This window comes from Aulostomus chinensis, chromosome 11, assembly GCF_037954235.1.
Source record: "Aulostomus chinensis isolate RoL2024-O1b breed Wild chromosome 11, RoL_Achi_v1.0, whole genome shotgun sequence".
Taxonomy (NCBI): Eukaryota; Metazoa; Chordata; class Actinopteri; order Syngnathiformes; family Aulostomidae; genus Aulostomus; species Aulostomus chinensis.
This window is the reverse complement of record NC_141330.1, coordinates 4533424-4549282: the sequence shown is the minus strand read 5'-3', so window position 1 is coordinate 4549282 and position 15859 is coordinate 4533424. Positions and strand designations below refer to the sequence as shown.

Below are 15859 nucleotides of genomic sequence, written 5' to 3'. Positions count from 1 at the left end.
CAACTTCTGTCGGCGGCCGATGACCGAATGAACATTTCTGGACACAGAACAGATTTACTGACGCGCTCAGTGTTACCAGACTAAAGGACCCAAAGTGACTCCGGGGTGCAGGTAAATTATTTGAACAGACGTCACGCAGTGTTTACAGGTTGTGGTCATTTCACGAGTTTCTATGAGATGGAGTTGAAATCTTTGTCTAATTTACAATGCAAAAAAAAAAAAAAAAAGAAGGAAAAAAGATTTGCGACAAGACGCAAGGTAAAGAGTGAATCTGAGAGGAGAAGAGGCCTTCCTCCGTGTGTAATGATCCAGACATGCACACTTGCAGCATGAATTCACTAAATATTAAGTGCCTGCTAATGGAACACGTGAAAATCTGCTAGTTAATTTTCCAGAAATGAGATGCATGCCCTGAAAACAAGCGATCACATCCCAGTGATGTGCCGCTCAGGTGGTTAAGACTCCTAAGACAGGAAGTAAAATCTTCTGACTAAAAATGAATGAAGTACACCGAGAAAGATTGGGAGGTTTGGCAGTTCACCCTCTACCAACCAACACTGCCGGACGCAGCAGATTAATGCACATACGACAAAACACACACTCATGCACGTACACACACTTCCTCACTGACCTGTCTTGGTCAGCGCTGCGGAAGCGGGGGAGGATCATGTGGCGGAAACTGCTGGTTCGGTCCAGTTTGGGCTGACTCTTAGCCCTCTTGATGGAGCCCTTCAACCTTCTACTGAGGAAACTCTGGAGCGGTGAAGGAGAGGAACAAAAAGGGCGGACAGATGGAGGAAGAGAGGGACGATGCGCGTGGCGAGGGGTTACAAAGGCGGAGGAGTGATTGGCATGATATTAGCGGCGAGGAGGAGAGTTTGGAGTTGTTGGAGGAGGACGAGTGGAGTGGAGTCAGCGGGGTTTGTGTCAAGACGCATTTGAGGAACACAGAAATCAGATGGAGACACACAAATGAGACACAGGATGCGTGATGGGGGAGAGCAGAAGGTAAATTTATTATCAACGTGAAGTTATACACCTGCATTTGGCCACAGAGACCTGCAGTGTTGTGGCAGAGCCTGTGGTGGGCAGCAGTGAGCCAGTCAGTCCCACACGACAGCAGCAGCAGCAGGAGTTTCACAGCAGGACTTCACCACACAATCCCACACACTGGATCTGGAAGTTACTCGTTCCACACAACTACCACCATCTTCACCGTGAACATCTCAAAGAAGAAGAAGCCAGTGGAACGAGCAGAAACAGCTGACGGTCAACCGCGAGGAAGGAATAGCAAGGATGAAGGACATTTTCACGTATTGGTTCCTGTTAACGTTGTTTTATCATTGTCATTCCTTCTTGTTAGGGGCAATTTGGTTCATTGATCATGAGGTTTCATTGATCTTCTAATATAGTGTCACTTATTTGAAAAAAAGTTAAAGTACATTCAAAAGCCTTTTTTTATATATAAAGACATCATAACACATATCTGATGATTTAAAAAATAGATGAACTATGTGCATTTTTATGTATAAATGAAATAAATAAAATCAATGAGATTCAGCAAATTAAACACATCTAATTAAATTTAATCTAACCGCACCTTAAATGGCACATCATAACTTAGAGTTAAAATACTAATATAATTAAAAATACCACTCAATACGCTAAAAAAAGGAATTTCTTCTAATTTTGTTTGTAATTGTTCACCCATTCTAGGAATCTTTTCATCTACTTTTGTAAAGTTACTTTTATTTCTAAACCTTAAATGTCAAATTCTTCTCAGAAAAAAAAGAAAAAAAAACGCCTAAAATGTTTACTATGAAAGTATTTTAGCGCTTCAGTGCCTCCAGACAGGCATGAAATATCACTTAATGTTCTTCTTTCTTATCCACCTCTCCGCCTTAAAAACTCTCCACTGGTTCAGCTCTCAGGTGCACGGGAGTAATATCATTTATATACCTATAGCACAGCAGCCTTATTGAGTGAGAGAATGACTGGAGGGAAATGACACCTTGTCATCTGGCATGAGTCAAATGGCTTTGAAGCCTGTCTTGAGGATATGACTAAAGACTTGGCTCCATCTGCTGGTTCCAAGCTAATAGCCTGCATGACTAAATCTGATTTGATTAGCCGCTCCGTCTGACACTATAAGTCTCAAAAAGTCAAAGTGTTCGATGCGGAGAGAGAAAAACCTGAATCACAATCAGCCAAAATAAAGAGAGGCAGGAGTGTGCGTGCGTGTGTGTGTGTGTGTGTGGGGGGGGGGGGGGGGGGATATCTTTAGTGGCTGCGAGTGCGTGCAGAGCTGCTCAGCCCGTGGACAGTGTCGTGCTAATTTCACCCTACTATAAAAGGAGAAGATCACTTAGTGCTTCTGCTTATTTGCTAATGTCCACATTTCTAACGTTAAGTTTGTCAAACGGCTTCACAAAGACAGCTCAAAGCACTACAAGGTGATGTTATTCCAGGAAAATGATTTAAACCAATACTTGCGTTTCCTTCTGTCACCATATAATTTGCTTTGGTAGAAAGCAGAGAGTGAAGCAATAAGCCTGACGGCTGAAAAAGTCTGCATCCTTCCAAGGTTTCCACGGCGACACTTCCAGCTGTTAAAGCTTGCTCATACAATCAGAGAGCCTGAAATATTGATATGAAAACTCAGCTGCTATGAAATAATGATGAAACACTCTGACCAAGCCAAACTGAGTCCTCACACTTACTCTAATGGATTATCTGGCTTCTGCAATTTTCAAGTCGGTGCAAGCTGACGGGGACAGTAAACAGTCCTGCTATTTCCAGCCACGGTGGTGTGCAAACACCAGCAGAAATCATGGAAAGGAGATGAGCACCGCTGGCACAAACCTAGACACCAAACTGGCCGTTATGCGCATGTTTGATAACTTGTGACTGAGGTTCTGTCATCACGAGAAAAACAGTAAACAGATTATTTTTGTCCAAAACGTGTTTTTCGCTGCCGGCTCCTCTCTGCCTGTTTGACTGAGGTTGTTTCTGGTACAAAGACAAACACGATGATCCCGAGAGGAACAGTGACAGCACATTCTTTTATATTGCACGTGGTTTCATATTCATTAAAAAAAAACATACAAGTTGTTTAACGTGTTTTAGCCTTTTTCATACAAGTCACCTTGCCTTTGCATGTAGTCCAGACATCCAGCGGTTTTCTCTCCTCTCAGTGTGATGTGAAAATCCATCAACGGACTCCGGAACGTGAGTTGAGTCATGGATTTTGACACAGAGAAAACCTACTGACGCATCTTATGTAGGGAAGCAATTACATGATGTTGTGTTTTTATTCTTTACTTAGAATTTCTGGGATATTAAAGACAACATTCACGAGCCAGACGTCATGTGATTTCATTGTGCTGTGCACTTGTCCCGCGTATGACAGACAGTGAAATGAGTCTTGAAGACCTCATTAACTTCTGTCTCATTTAACTTCATTCATTTATTTCTTCTTTTATTTCATCCTCCCCAGGCTATATCCATTTTTATTTGGTAATTTATGTTCATATTTAATACGTCTTAACTGGGCAAACAGACAAAATGCACTGTAAACTTTTTAAATCCACCTACAATTAAACTGCATCAACACAAAGAGCTGAAGTATCTTTGACATTGCAGACTAATGTGTTTCCACACACTTCAGGATCCCGTGGAGGATAGAACAGAAACCAACGGCTGCCTGGAAAGGTTAGAAAATAATCCATCAACTATGTAGATTCTAGACACCATGCATCAACTACAATATTGAGTTGGACTAAAACCCAGTAATCTGAGTAGTCACATACACACACACACACACACACGCACACACATGTGCCATGTTTGTTTCACATACCTCAACAGGGGGCAGTGGCGAAATGAACGTTCCTCCTGCCACAGGACTCGAACCGGCAGCCCTCCAGTCCACGCCCCAGTATGAGAAGGGGGAGGAGGAGGAGGAGGCGGCAGGCGAGTGAGGCAGGGTGAAGGACAGGGAAGGGGACAGGGGCAGCGAGCGGGGCATAGGGGGTGTGCCGGGCCCCTTCTTGGAGCCCTTTTGTTGGTGCTGCAGCTGGCACAAATTGAGGGAGGGAGACATTGCTAGGGAGAGGGGGAAAGGGTGAGGCGGGGTACCGCTGGCCCGGCGGCTACAGGTGTGCTGCGGGCCCAGGGCAGGAGGAGGGAGGAGGGACAGCGAGAGGGATGGAGGCAGCGAGTGAGGCCGGGAACAGGGAGGATTACTCACGGATTGTCGGAAGGGTTGAAGGGGGGCAGTGGGAGGGACCTCCATGCTGGGCTGCTTCCCTGTGGCTATACTCTTCCGCCGGGGGCGATGATCTGAGAGAGACAGAGCGGAGGTCGACAGGTAAGACAGTAACACACACCAGCAGAACGGAAACATCAAAGGTGAAATGAGGACAGAACAAAAATTACGGCGAGAGCAGTGAGAGACACAGATGAGACCATCCTCGAGGTAAACAGCTACGGGAGGCCTTTTATTGACAGCCCATCTAAAGAAATGAAGGAAAACCAAAGCAAATGAAGCAAAGATAGAGGTCAAAGGTGTGAAATAGGACCATGTGGAGTCACTGCTGCCTCCGCGTGCGCGCACGCACACAAACACACACACACCTTCCTCTGAGGGGTTGATGAGGTGAGTAACACAACACTGTAGAGGAGAAAGATTATCTGTCTGGACGTCAGATGAGGAGGATGTAAAGGTGGTGAGGGGAGGGGCCCAGTGATGTATGGACAGCAAGGAGTGAGCATTAAGCAAACAAAGCACTTATTGGCTTCCGTCTGCGAGTCGGTACCTAATGCACTGAATTGGTCAGTGGGGGAATAATCTCATCCATACACTTGATGGATGACTGCGAGTGTTAACGGAGAGTTTAGAAAAGCAGGAGACAAACCACAGGAGGCCCGGTTGGCCTGCACTAACCAACTACGCCAAAGTGATAACACAAGTATGTGAGTCTTCAGATTCCTCGTCGGTGTCGTCCTTTATAACAAACCTCGGTGAACTCAGTGAAATGACAACAACAATGGCTCCACAGCAGCGTCCTCCAGACAAAGTTCCTGAGTATGCTACTAATAGGGTGGCGCAGGAAGGAGTACTAAATCCCAGACACACAGTAAGTTTGCACTGTTGAATGTCTGGCTCCCTCCTCTCCAACTTAGAGGGATTTATAAATGTGTTTTCAGTCTGACAAAAAGTCAGTGGTTTAAACCAGTATAATATAATTGTAAGATTTGTTCTACAGCACAAAATATAACGGGAAATGTTGCACTGAGATTTTTCTGCGTCTGAAAAACTGCACTTACTAACAAGCGTCTAAACAGGACTTCAGACGTTGCAGCCGATATTCAAACATCGTCAAGGCCAAAAAGAGAAGAAGGGTGACGCTGAAATCATGCATTGCTAGCCTCACGCTAGCTCTGTGCCCGTAATGACTGTAGTTACCCTTCAGAAGTGAGACAGGGGTGAACAGAGACTGCAGCAAAACCACACCAAAAGCATCCCAACCACTGACCCAGCATAAAACACAGCATGGCGTCAGTGCAGCCAGCCCAACTCCCTTCAACAGACTCGACTGTCAGATGTCACTCAAGATGCCTTTTGTTTTCAAAACTGCCAATGTTTCTTACTTCCTCTGCGTGCTGTCTTGCAAACCATCTCCACTCAACTCCAGCTTGTCCTTGGCACACTTGTTCAGTCCTCTGCGGGGGGTCTTTGCCACTGCTGCTTTCCCTACATACGACAATCCATGTCAGCACATGGAAGGACAGGGATGTACCAGAGCAGAGCCGGAACACTTGAAACTTCCAGCAGTAGCAATAAAGGTTTCTTTTGCCGAAGTAGAAATCCAGGACCTGTGCTGATGGATCACATCAGAGGGACCAAGCACATTCCCGCCATGTTCATTCAGGCTGAGGACCTGATGGACTAAAGCGATAGATTACCGATTCTACATTCATCCAGTGACGGATTCGTGAAATAAAGCAGCAAGTTACAGGTGATGTATCCCTATTTTTACAGACCCTCCTCTAACCTGGCAGATATGGTACCTATCATTAAAATAATTTAATGTGAAGTGTTTTCAGCTGGGTGGCATTAATATCTATATTGTAGCTAAAATGTTTTTCCCTTGGACTCAAGTATGACACATGCAGGAAACCGCCTCAGTCTTGATGCGGTGTAAATATGTTTGCTCTCATGCAGCTGACAGCGTCGCACGTCTGGAAGATGGTAATGTAAATTGACAGAGACTGGAGTGTTCTGACATCAAATGTTAAGGGCCAGTTCTTGTTTGTAGTGTGTGTTAATACTGTACTTGATCATAAACCGGAGGATATCATTATTTCTGCACTGCTGCAACTCCTCAGTAGTCCTCGTGCAAAATAGAGCATTATTTGGATTCCTTTAAACAGGCTTTTGAGACAGTGAAGCTTGATGGGAACACAAAGGTTCTTTACACATTCTATTCATTTGGATATTTAAGTTAGAATTCCCTCGTTTCTTTCAATGCGGGTGGACACGCGTGCGTGATCCTCTGCTCCAGACCACATCCGCCCACCACCGGTTTGTTTACCATGACTACAAGTTTCTGTTTGTCATACCAGTACCACGCAACACATCAGAGTACAGCCCTGAGAACCTTGTGAACACAAATACTGACCCAAAGACGCAACACTCCATTATAACCATCATCAAATATACCAATCAGTTCCACCTAAACAGTAGACTTAAGAGTTTGATTCATGGAACACACCAAAGCCCACAGGATTCCAACTCAGGTTAAACAAGTGGAAATGTTGTGGTGCAACCAAACATAGGAGACACAATATTGATGACATGGCGCAGCGTCATATCACGCCATGGTCTACATGTGGCTTCTGCTGCTCATTTATCAATTTTCACACACAAATTCTGTGAGAAACATGGAGGAACTGGGACCTCTTGCCAGCAGAACAGTCACATAAAACGATATGGATGATCACCAGAAGATGTTGGCTACTCCCTGGGTTCTTGTGAGGAATAAATGCAGTAAATTATACTCGTGAGAGCAGAAAAGAGAGAAACGGTCAACAAGCTGCTGATTTCCAACAGAGGAGAGTGAAACCATCCCTGGCGGCGTGCACATCCGTTAAAGGTGAACCTTCAGGATGTGAAAATTCAGCTTGTAGACATCTCCCGGCCAAGACTCACCAAATGTGTAAAGTTTGGAAAAGATCTGAGCACGTGGAGTTCAGTTACCTCACCAGCGGCGGAACCAGCTGCCTCGCCATGGTAACACTGATTAAGGAAACTGATAGTCACCCATCGCCTAGCTCGTAAGGTAATGCTGACTGGTTCTGAGATGGGTCGGGTCTACCTTCTAGGAGGAGGACATCAACAAAGCAATATGGGTCCTTCCTCGGCCGATCTGCCACCCTTCAACCAGGTTTGGCAAAAATCTGCCTGGTTGTTACATAATCCTGCTGATGGATAAACAGACGAACGCCACCAAAAACCTGAGCTCGTCGGTGGAGGTGACGCAGCCGGAAGAACCAGCTATGTAGCAGCGCTTGTCACCAAGCTGCGGCGGAATCATATCAAAGGCTACTTTACGTCTCTGCGCGTCTCTCCCTGCTCCATCAGCGTCATGATATCAGCGACTCAAGTAGAAGCTGGTCACATTGGTGTGTTTGTTCTTACATTCTTTTTTTTCCTGCACCTCACACAGACTCATCATGTTGATCATGTTATCCATCTCTGCTGTTTCCTTCCTCTCTCAGCCTCGTCTGTCTCACACACACACACACACACACACACACACACACACACACACACACACCAACATTCAGACACACACCTCCTCTCACCCACGCAGCTATTTTACATAATTCAAATAGTGCATTTATCCCTCTACCTCTCTTCAGATACCCATCTCTCTCTCCTCTTTTGCTCATTTTATTTTTTCTTACCATCTTCTAGTTTCCATTCTATCTTCTTTATCCCTCCACTTCAGTGTATGTGCCATTCTAGCACCCTCCATTTTCCTCTGTATTCCTCTCTTATTTTCATCAGCTCTGTCTTTTCACTCGCTTTCATTTACCTGTCCAAATGGAAATCTTTTTAGGCGCCCATCTTTCTAGCTGAAATTGTAACATTTTTGATCCAACCAACGTAGGGAGGGAAAGACATGAATGTGTTTGCTGCTCAGGCGAGACATGGCTAGTGTCTCTTTGTCCAGATGAAAGTGTAGGTTGGCTGGCTGACTGCTGGTGGAGGAGTCTTCTAAAATAACCCCTCTAAAGCAGGCTTACATAAAAAGGCTGCTGACAAATCACAGCAGAAAACTCAACATCTAGACTTGTTCAAAGGTGTCAAGAGTGCTTTTGATGGCTGATTGTAATTGTATGAAAAGTTAATTTTTAGCTCCTTGAAACTGGGTTTTGTAACAGGGTTGCATAAAAGCAAATTATTTCATTAGAGTAAAAATAACCTACACTTCCAGGACGGCAAGAGCAGTTTTGGTTTTAGTCGATGGTGGACCGCATAGTTCAAGGAATTCACTGTCTTTAATGAGAGCCTACTCGAGAACTATAAGGAGGATTTCCTCCACTATTCATTTGACGTTCTCTCATTGTACCACTCGCAGTTTCACAGAAGAAATGTTAATTAACAGTCGTTATTATGGGTGGTGGCCTGTACCGTGGAGGCTGTGCCATCGTTATGTATGCACCATAAGGGCAACCATCTCAATTAAAAGGCCTTGAAACAGTGATAAACATCCTCCTCCGAATTTATTGTTTCACAAACTCATTAGTATCCTCTGGAGGAGCAGATTGTGCCAACGAGAGAAGTGTTTTAGGATTCAACTGGCATCCGACTTTCTAACGGTAACAAAAGCAAAGTTAGGGCTATTTTTGGAGGATAAGCAATAGGAAGGAAGAGCGGCCCGAGTGTTAGTGCACGATCCCAAAAAAGAAAACCTGGTCCTGGTCCTGGTCATGAGATTAGCAGAGAGCCCATGTTTGATTACATCCTCCAATGGAGAATTTCATTGGGGTGGAAGCCTTGATCTCTGTTGAAGATCATCCAAGTATTTGTCTGCTTTTTTTTGTGCAGCTCTTGTATTTCCTGAGAAAGTGCAATGAAAAAAAAAAAAAAAACCACCTCATTTTTAAGTGTGGGAGTGTGTCTGGGGGCCAGTTTACACCACAGATTCACCATGAAGAGGGAATACTCCACATCTTCATCTGTTTATCTCTTACTCTGACTATGCCCTTATTCTGGTTAAGGTTGTCAGAAAATGCTGTTCATTGTGGCAGCGTCTTAGAGTACCGCCTTAATCACGTTACTGTCAGAATATCCACGTCCATGAGAACAAAGCCACTTTCTAAACTGGCGAGTATCAAGAATGTTGCAGACAGGTGCATGGCAAGAGTTTGCAAGTTTCAACTTATCCTCCCATCCTGAACCTTTAGTCCAAACTGGCCTTAAGAATTTCCACAGCATCATTTAAGGTCAGAGAGGTAAAAGGGGAAAGTGTAATTTAAGTGTAGGAGGCTCGAATATTGTGATAAATGAGACAGCATGCTTCCAAATATTCAAGTGAACCCTAAACAGCATAAAAAAAAAACCCTCCTAATGATACTAGTCTTCACAACTGATGAACTCTTTCTAAGCATTATGTTCGTACAGAGAAAACTTGCAGCACTTTGTGTTCACTTTACATTTCATTCCAAAGTTGCTGAGCAAGTTCCCCGTGCGCCATGCAGGCATTTACTTTCTTAATCTCCAAAGAGACTCTAAAGCAGTGGTGGGATTTAAATACAGTTTGACCTCCAAAACACGATATTTTTAGACTTCCCCGGCTCAGACACAGTGCCTGCCTTTGTTCCGATTCTTCTGCATGTACCCAGATGTGTGGGAAACATCTGAACTGGGCATATTAACAATTTGTCTTTGGCCACAGAGGGCAGATTACTGTCGATTTAGAGCCTGTAGTATATAAATCATGACTGTAATTTCAAAGGCACACAGGTCTGCAACACAATGGCTTACCGAGAGCAGAAGATGCTCTAGGTAAAGGTATCCCAATTTAAATGTCCAGCTCCGTCCTGTACATTAGTGCAGGTAATTTTCTGTATGTAGAGCAAACGTGCTCTAAAACCAAGCGTGTAAGTTTGACCGTGAGCTCTGTCGCTGTTCGTAATGCATCAACTAATTGACTACAAAATATGTATTGATTTATCCAACAGGGAAAATGCATTCCAAGAAATGATGCTGTAAACCAGAGTTGGCATTTAAAAAAAAAAAAAAAAAGGGGGGAGGGGGTGTGTGTTAGTATATGGTCCTTGGACAGATGTTACATAAAGTCTTATGAAAAATAGCCAATCTTTTGCAACACACTACATTCATCTGAGAATACAAACTCGTGACTGACCTTATGTATTTTAATGAGAATAAATCTTCACACTTAATACCCTCACTATATTGTACAGTCGGTGGTCCCCAGAGTGAGAACAGAATCAGGCAAAAAAGCATCTAAATACATCATCGGCTCTTCCTGGAATAACGAGCAGAAAGAGCCGACACTCTCTGAGCGGATTACCTCAGGGAAGGTTAATTCAGTTTTTAAAGGATCAAGAAATTTGCGCTTTTGGTCGATGTGATTACTCATAAACTGTCATTGAAATCGTTTGACAAAACTACAGTTGTTTCTGGATCTAAATTAGGTTTACATCTTTGACCTTGTCTTACAAATTACCTGCATATTGGGTTCGCTGCTTTGCAGCATGTGACAGTCATGTTTGTCTGTGTTTACGGTGGCGTCCATGGCCAGGTTGCCCTTCAAAAAGAACAGTTCATCTCAGCAACCTGGTTAAATAAACGTTGTACTTGCTTTAATTATTACCTGTAATCAATTAACTGGTTTCATCATTAATACATCGAGTGCTGCCTAAACAAAATTAATTCAGCCACACCTACAGTACATGTATGCGTATGTGCTGCACATATTAAAGGGGAACTTCATTTTTTTGTCAATCTGGACCCTATCTTCCTAACTTTGTTTTGGTCTAAGTGAGTGATGAAAATAAGAGAAAAACTTTAAAAAGAATCTCTCCAGAATGGAGCAAAGGCAAAGATACCTGCATCCTCAAAAGCACGTACTGTATTCCAATGGGGCAGCTGGCTTCTGTGAAATTACGCCCAATAAAAGTGCTTCTGTTTCACACTGACAAGCTCAGGTTGTTTTTATGAACGTCCGGCAAAATAATGGAAAGGACAAATGAATGTCTACAGCAGGCCTTTGCCCTCTTGGAACAGCACAGGATTTGCTCTTTTCACTGGAAGTAGTCGTCACCCTGGATCAAGTGGTTAGCGTCCATTCGTAGCACAACCAGCCACAACTTCAGCAACAACCTCTGGATTAACAACTTGACCCTGAGGAAATTTCAGAGTGATTTCTTCCTGGAGAAGGGCATTGAAAACTGGTTCTTGTTGAGAACTGGTTCCCAGTGTTTCAATTCCTTGGAATTATTTGCCAATTTTGCTGACAATTCCCTTATCGCACATGACGTCACCACGCATGTTTCATTGCTCACGCAAGCTACGCTACAGCAGGAAACACTGCGCCGAAGCGGCACAAATGCTTGAAAGTTAAGTTACATTTCATGAGAAAGTATGACAACAGGGCAACTTGCAATACTTGCAAAGTGGATATTTCATCAAAGGGAGGAAATACTACCACTATGCAGAAACGTTTGCACACCCAGCATGTGATAACTTTGAATGAATGTCGTGTTTTTGATCCACTCCGGGGTGAGTCTCAACCCAGGGTGAGTCTCACCCCAGGGTGAGTCTCAACCCAGGGTGAGTCTCAACCCAGGGTGAGTCTCAACCCAGGGTGAGTCTCAACCCAGCAGCAGCAGCAACACAAGCACATCCTCTGCTGTTAATACTGCAGGTGACTAACCAACTAACAATGCTTATCATGTTAGCGCCCCCTCACTATTGGGTTTGTAAGGTCATGTTACTGCTAAGCTACACAAAGTTTATGCTAATCGACCTGTTTGTTCTCTTTTTTTCCAAATGAGAATCGATTAGAGAATCAATAAAGAAACGAATCGTTTAGCAAAATCGAAAATGGAATCGGAATCGTGCAAATCGTACCAATTCCCATCCCTGTCTCTCCCTGACTGAGAGTTGGACCCAGACCGCAGCAAACAAGGGGCGGGATCAAGCGAAAGGTACAGTCGTAATTACTCCTTTCCATTATGTTGTCAGACAAATACAATAAACAATTTCAGGATGGCATAGTGGAAAAAAAGCACTTTTACGGGACATAATTTGACAGCAGCCAGATGCCTCGTTGGGTTACATTATAGTGTGGTAATATGGTAATCATTCACACATACAAAAAAAAAGAAAGTAAAAAAGCTGGGAAAATTGGGTCCAGTCAAAAAAAAAAAAATTCTCCTTCAATACTGCAGCAACATCATCCTGCTTTTCTGGATAGGCTGACTGACCAGCGACACTCGCTCTCCTACGTTGAATGAGCTCTGATGGCAACACGTGTCAAAGATAAAACACTGGAGAAGGAGAATGGCTTCAATCAGCAGCATCATTAAGGGGCTTTGCTATATATTACATCTAACAAAGGGGCCAAGCAATTAAACAACCATTCACTTTAAACAGCGCTGGCACCTGCTGCCCTTACAAGATCGCTGAGGCGGATAAAACAGGGACTTGGACACAATTTGAATACAGGAATTAGTTTTTAGTACCTCCTATATTTTTAACATGTGCTTGGATTTCTTCCACATGCTGCATTATCGACCATCAGCTGGGAGGAGGCGCCAAGAGATGACTTGTCGTTTGTCTCAAGTGTGATAAACTGATCCCCGCCCAATTTTAAAGAGCAGAGAATGTAAGGAGCCATGTGTGGAAAGACCCCATGACAATCAATGTGCAAGTAATCTGACTTACGACTGCATATTTTCTTCCATCAGCAGAACCACCAGACTTGTACACACAGCAACGGCAGTTCGGCAAAGGTGCAATGTCCTGACTTTTTTTTTAATTGTACTGCTTTGAAGTGTGCAGAATATATTCTGTGAATATTTTATGTTGTATACATAAAACTTAGCATTATAAGTTAGTCTGGTTAGATCTCCTCCATCTTAATTGACTGTGATGTGCTGAAGCCTGTTCACCTCTCTATTCATCTACCCGGAGCATTCAAAGAGTGTCAGGGGGGGGGGGGATATACACTTTTGAATGGATGCCAGTTTGGTCAATGGCGCATATTCAAAATTTTATAATTGGACTTGCTTTTCAACATTTATTTATTCAGGGAGGAAGAGTGGAGAGCAGTCATTCCCCCCCCCCCCCCCCAACGATGCCCCGATGACTATAACATATAATATAGTTACACACAGTTTCCTATAATCTCACTCATACTTTTCAGCAGGTTTCCTATAGACTGTTTCTTTTCTAATGCTTGCATGCAGCTTTTCATTACAAAGCTACAAATGCAGAGTGAGATGGAGGGAGAGAGGAAATAACAGCTTTCTGATTGTTTGCTGTTTGTGGTCAAAATCCGAATGACACTTTCAGGCACAAATTCCTAAACATTTTATTTGTTTAAAGGTACTGGGTGTAAAATCTGGAAAAAGACTATACCAAGAAAATTGAATTTAATATGCACAATTATGACTTCATTATTGTACATTCCTCTGAGAATAATAAAAAAAAAATGTGTTCTGTTATCGAGATCTCAGAACAAACTCTTCATCGCTACATACTTCATTGAGAAGGCCCGCTTCAACAGAAGCGGCCCCAGTCGCCCAGAACAGACAGCATTTTTGGCACCGCGGTTGGTATAATAGATGCTTTTACCCTTATTTCTTTTTCGTTCTCATTCAATTAACCAGTAATGACTAAAGCTCCATCAGCCCACCATTGCCCTGATGTTGCAGTGGTGACGTCACATGATCTATCTCTCGCTCTCTTTCTCTGTTTAAGTCCTGAAAATTTGGCTTTAACGTGAACCGGTACTCGGCAGTAATCTGGAGTTGGGTGGTCTGGTAAAAAAAAAAAAGAAAAAAAAAAGTGTTTTTCGCTACATGCTTGGGAAAGGACGGGATGAGATGAGGAGTTTCAATCTGTAACTTCACTGCTGTACTAGAGGTATTAGATCCTACACACTGGTCCTTTAAATACTCATAAATCCATTCGCATGATGATGATATTCCAAGTATCCAGTTAACTCAAAATCTGTTATTTAGCATTCATTAGATGCTTCTTTTTAAACGATGGAACAGAAATTTAATCAAAATCAACATGAAGGGAAGACAATTAGACTACATTTTCATTGATGGGGGTGGTAAAGGACGATGGGGTGTATAAAGGTCGAAAACGACTGATTTTTATGGAGGTAGAGGACGTGAGATGGGTGTGGTTAGCGGCCGTATTGAGCAGCTACGAATTAAATAGACAGAGGTGACACTGTCATTGTCTTTTTGGGGGGGGGGGGGGGGGGGGGTTGGAAGTGGAGGTGTCTTTATTTAGCACCTGTATTGTCGCATTCATGGTTGCATAAATTATCCGGAGCCATTAAGCATTCCTTTTCACAAAAGCGCTAGTCTGGAACAAAAAAAAAAAAAACAACAACAAAAAAAAACCCAACAACTCTGGACAGGTCCATTTAAATCTATTTCTCACTCACTCCGGGCTCCGAGTTTGGTTGCCACAGCAACATCTCGTTCTCCCCCCCCCCCCCTTTCTTTCTTGAATTACCTTACATTTTAGTTTCAAGCAAACTATAACAAAGCTCTGAATAAGGAGAATGCGTGGGTGTGTGCACACGTTGTGGGACCATTGTACGGGTGAAGTCACACATCCCTATGACGGAGTGTGTTAGCCAGCCACGGACCTGGTAGATCGCAGCTGAGAGCCTCCCTCGTCGTTGGATGGCTGCTGCTGACTGACGTGATGTGCTAATGAGTTTGATTGTGAGCGGCATTGAGACGGAAGGTGTGAAGACATCTGAAGACCTGTTTTGATTTGCCTGTTGTAACTATTTCAAAACGCAATTATGTAACCGTTGTTTCCAGATGATGTAAAGGCTTGAAAAGCTGCAGTGTGGCTGAGGCGTCATCACGACATTAGAGGCAGTGATTTAGTCTGGCTGGGGTCATGTGGAAGGTAGACGTCCTTGTCTGCTTTATTTAATCGTTTAATAAATAATGCGTGAGCTGAAATAACAATTAGCCTCATTCACCAATGGTTCTTACATATACACACACACATATACATATATATATATATGTGTGTATATATATACACTGTATATACATATATATATAAATTCTTATTGAAAACCAGTTACACAGTTTCCAGGAATATTCTGACATTCACTCATATTTTCTTATTTGGGATTTGATTTTAGGTGTGGAGCCGCGCGCGCTCAGGAGCACGCTCACTCACATGTGGGAGCTGAGTTACAATTCAGCTTGCACATTTATAACGTTCTGAATTGGTATTTTCAATTTTACCGCCACAGAGGCGGTCAAGTCTGTGGCGGGATTTGTCTATCAGCAGAATTCTGTGAGAAGTTTTGATTTTCACCAAACTCGGCGGAGTGCTGTGGAACGGGCCAAAGGAAGAAGCCAGAACATTTGGGGTCAGATCAGATCAGTCATCGCAGCGACCGGTGGCAACAGGAAATGAGTTTACGCTTTGATGTCCTCCTCCTGGTGAGGCGACCACATCCACCTCAAATTTGGTCAGAGCACCGAAAGAACATTCTGATGGGTTCGAGTGAAGACTGTGGACTGTTGTTAAATGGCGTTACCGTGG

At 43.4% G+C, this 15859-nt stretch overlaps 1 protein-coding gene across 3 annotated transcripts in view; it reads right to left on the bottom strand.

Annotated features, from left to right (window-relative positions):
• Positions 1-15859, bottom strand: part of syngap1b (synaptic Ras GTPase activating protein 1b) — a 142783-nt gene that overhangs the window by 35106 nt on the left and 91818 nt on the right. For all 3 annotated transcript variants that reach the window (XM_086217831.1, XM_086217832.1, XM_086217833.1), the window contains exons 5-6: positions 3860-4341; positions 632-753 (exon numbers count right to left, since the gene is read on the bottom strand). In XM_086217831.1, coding sequence (XP_086073957.1) covers positions 632-753; positions 3860-4341 — 604 coding nt within the window. The remainder of the gene's footprint in view (positions 1-631; positions 754-3859; positions 4342-15859) is intronic.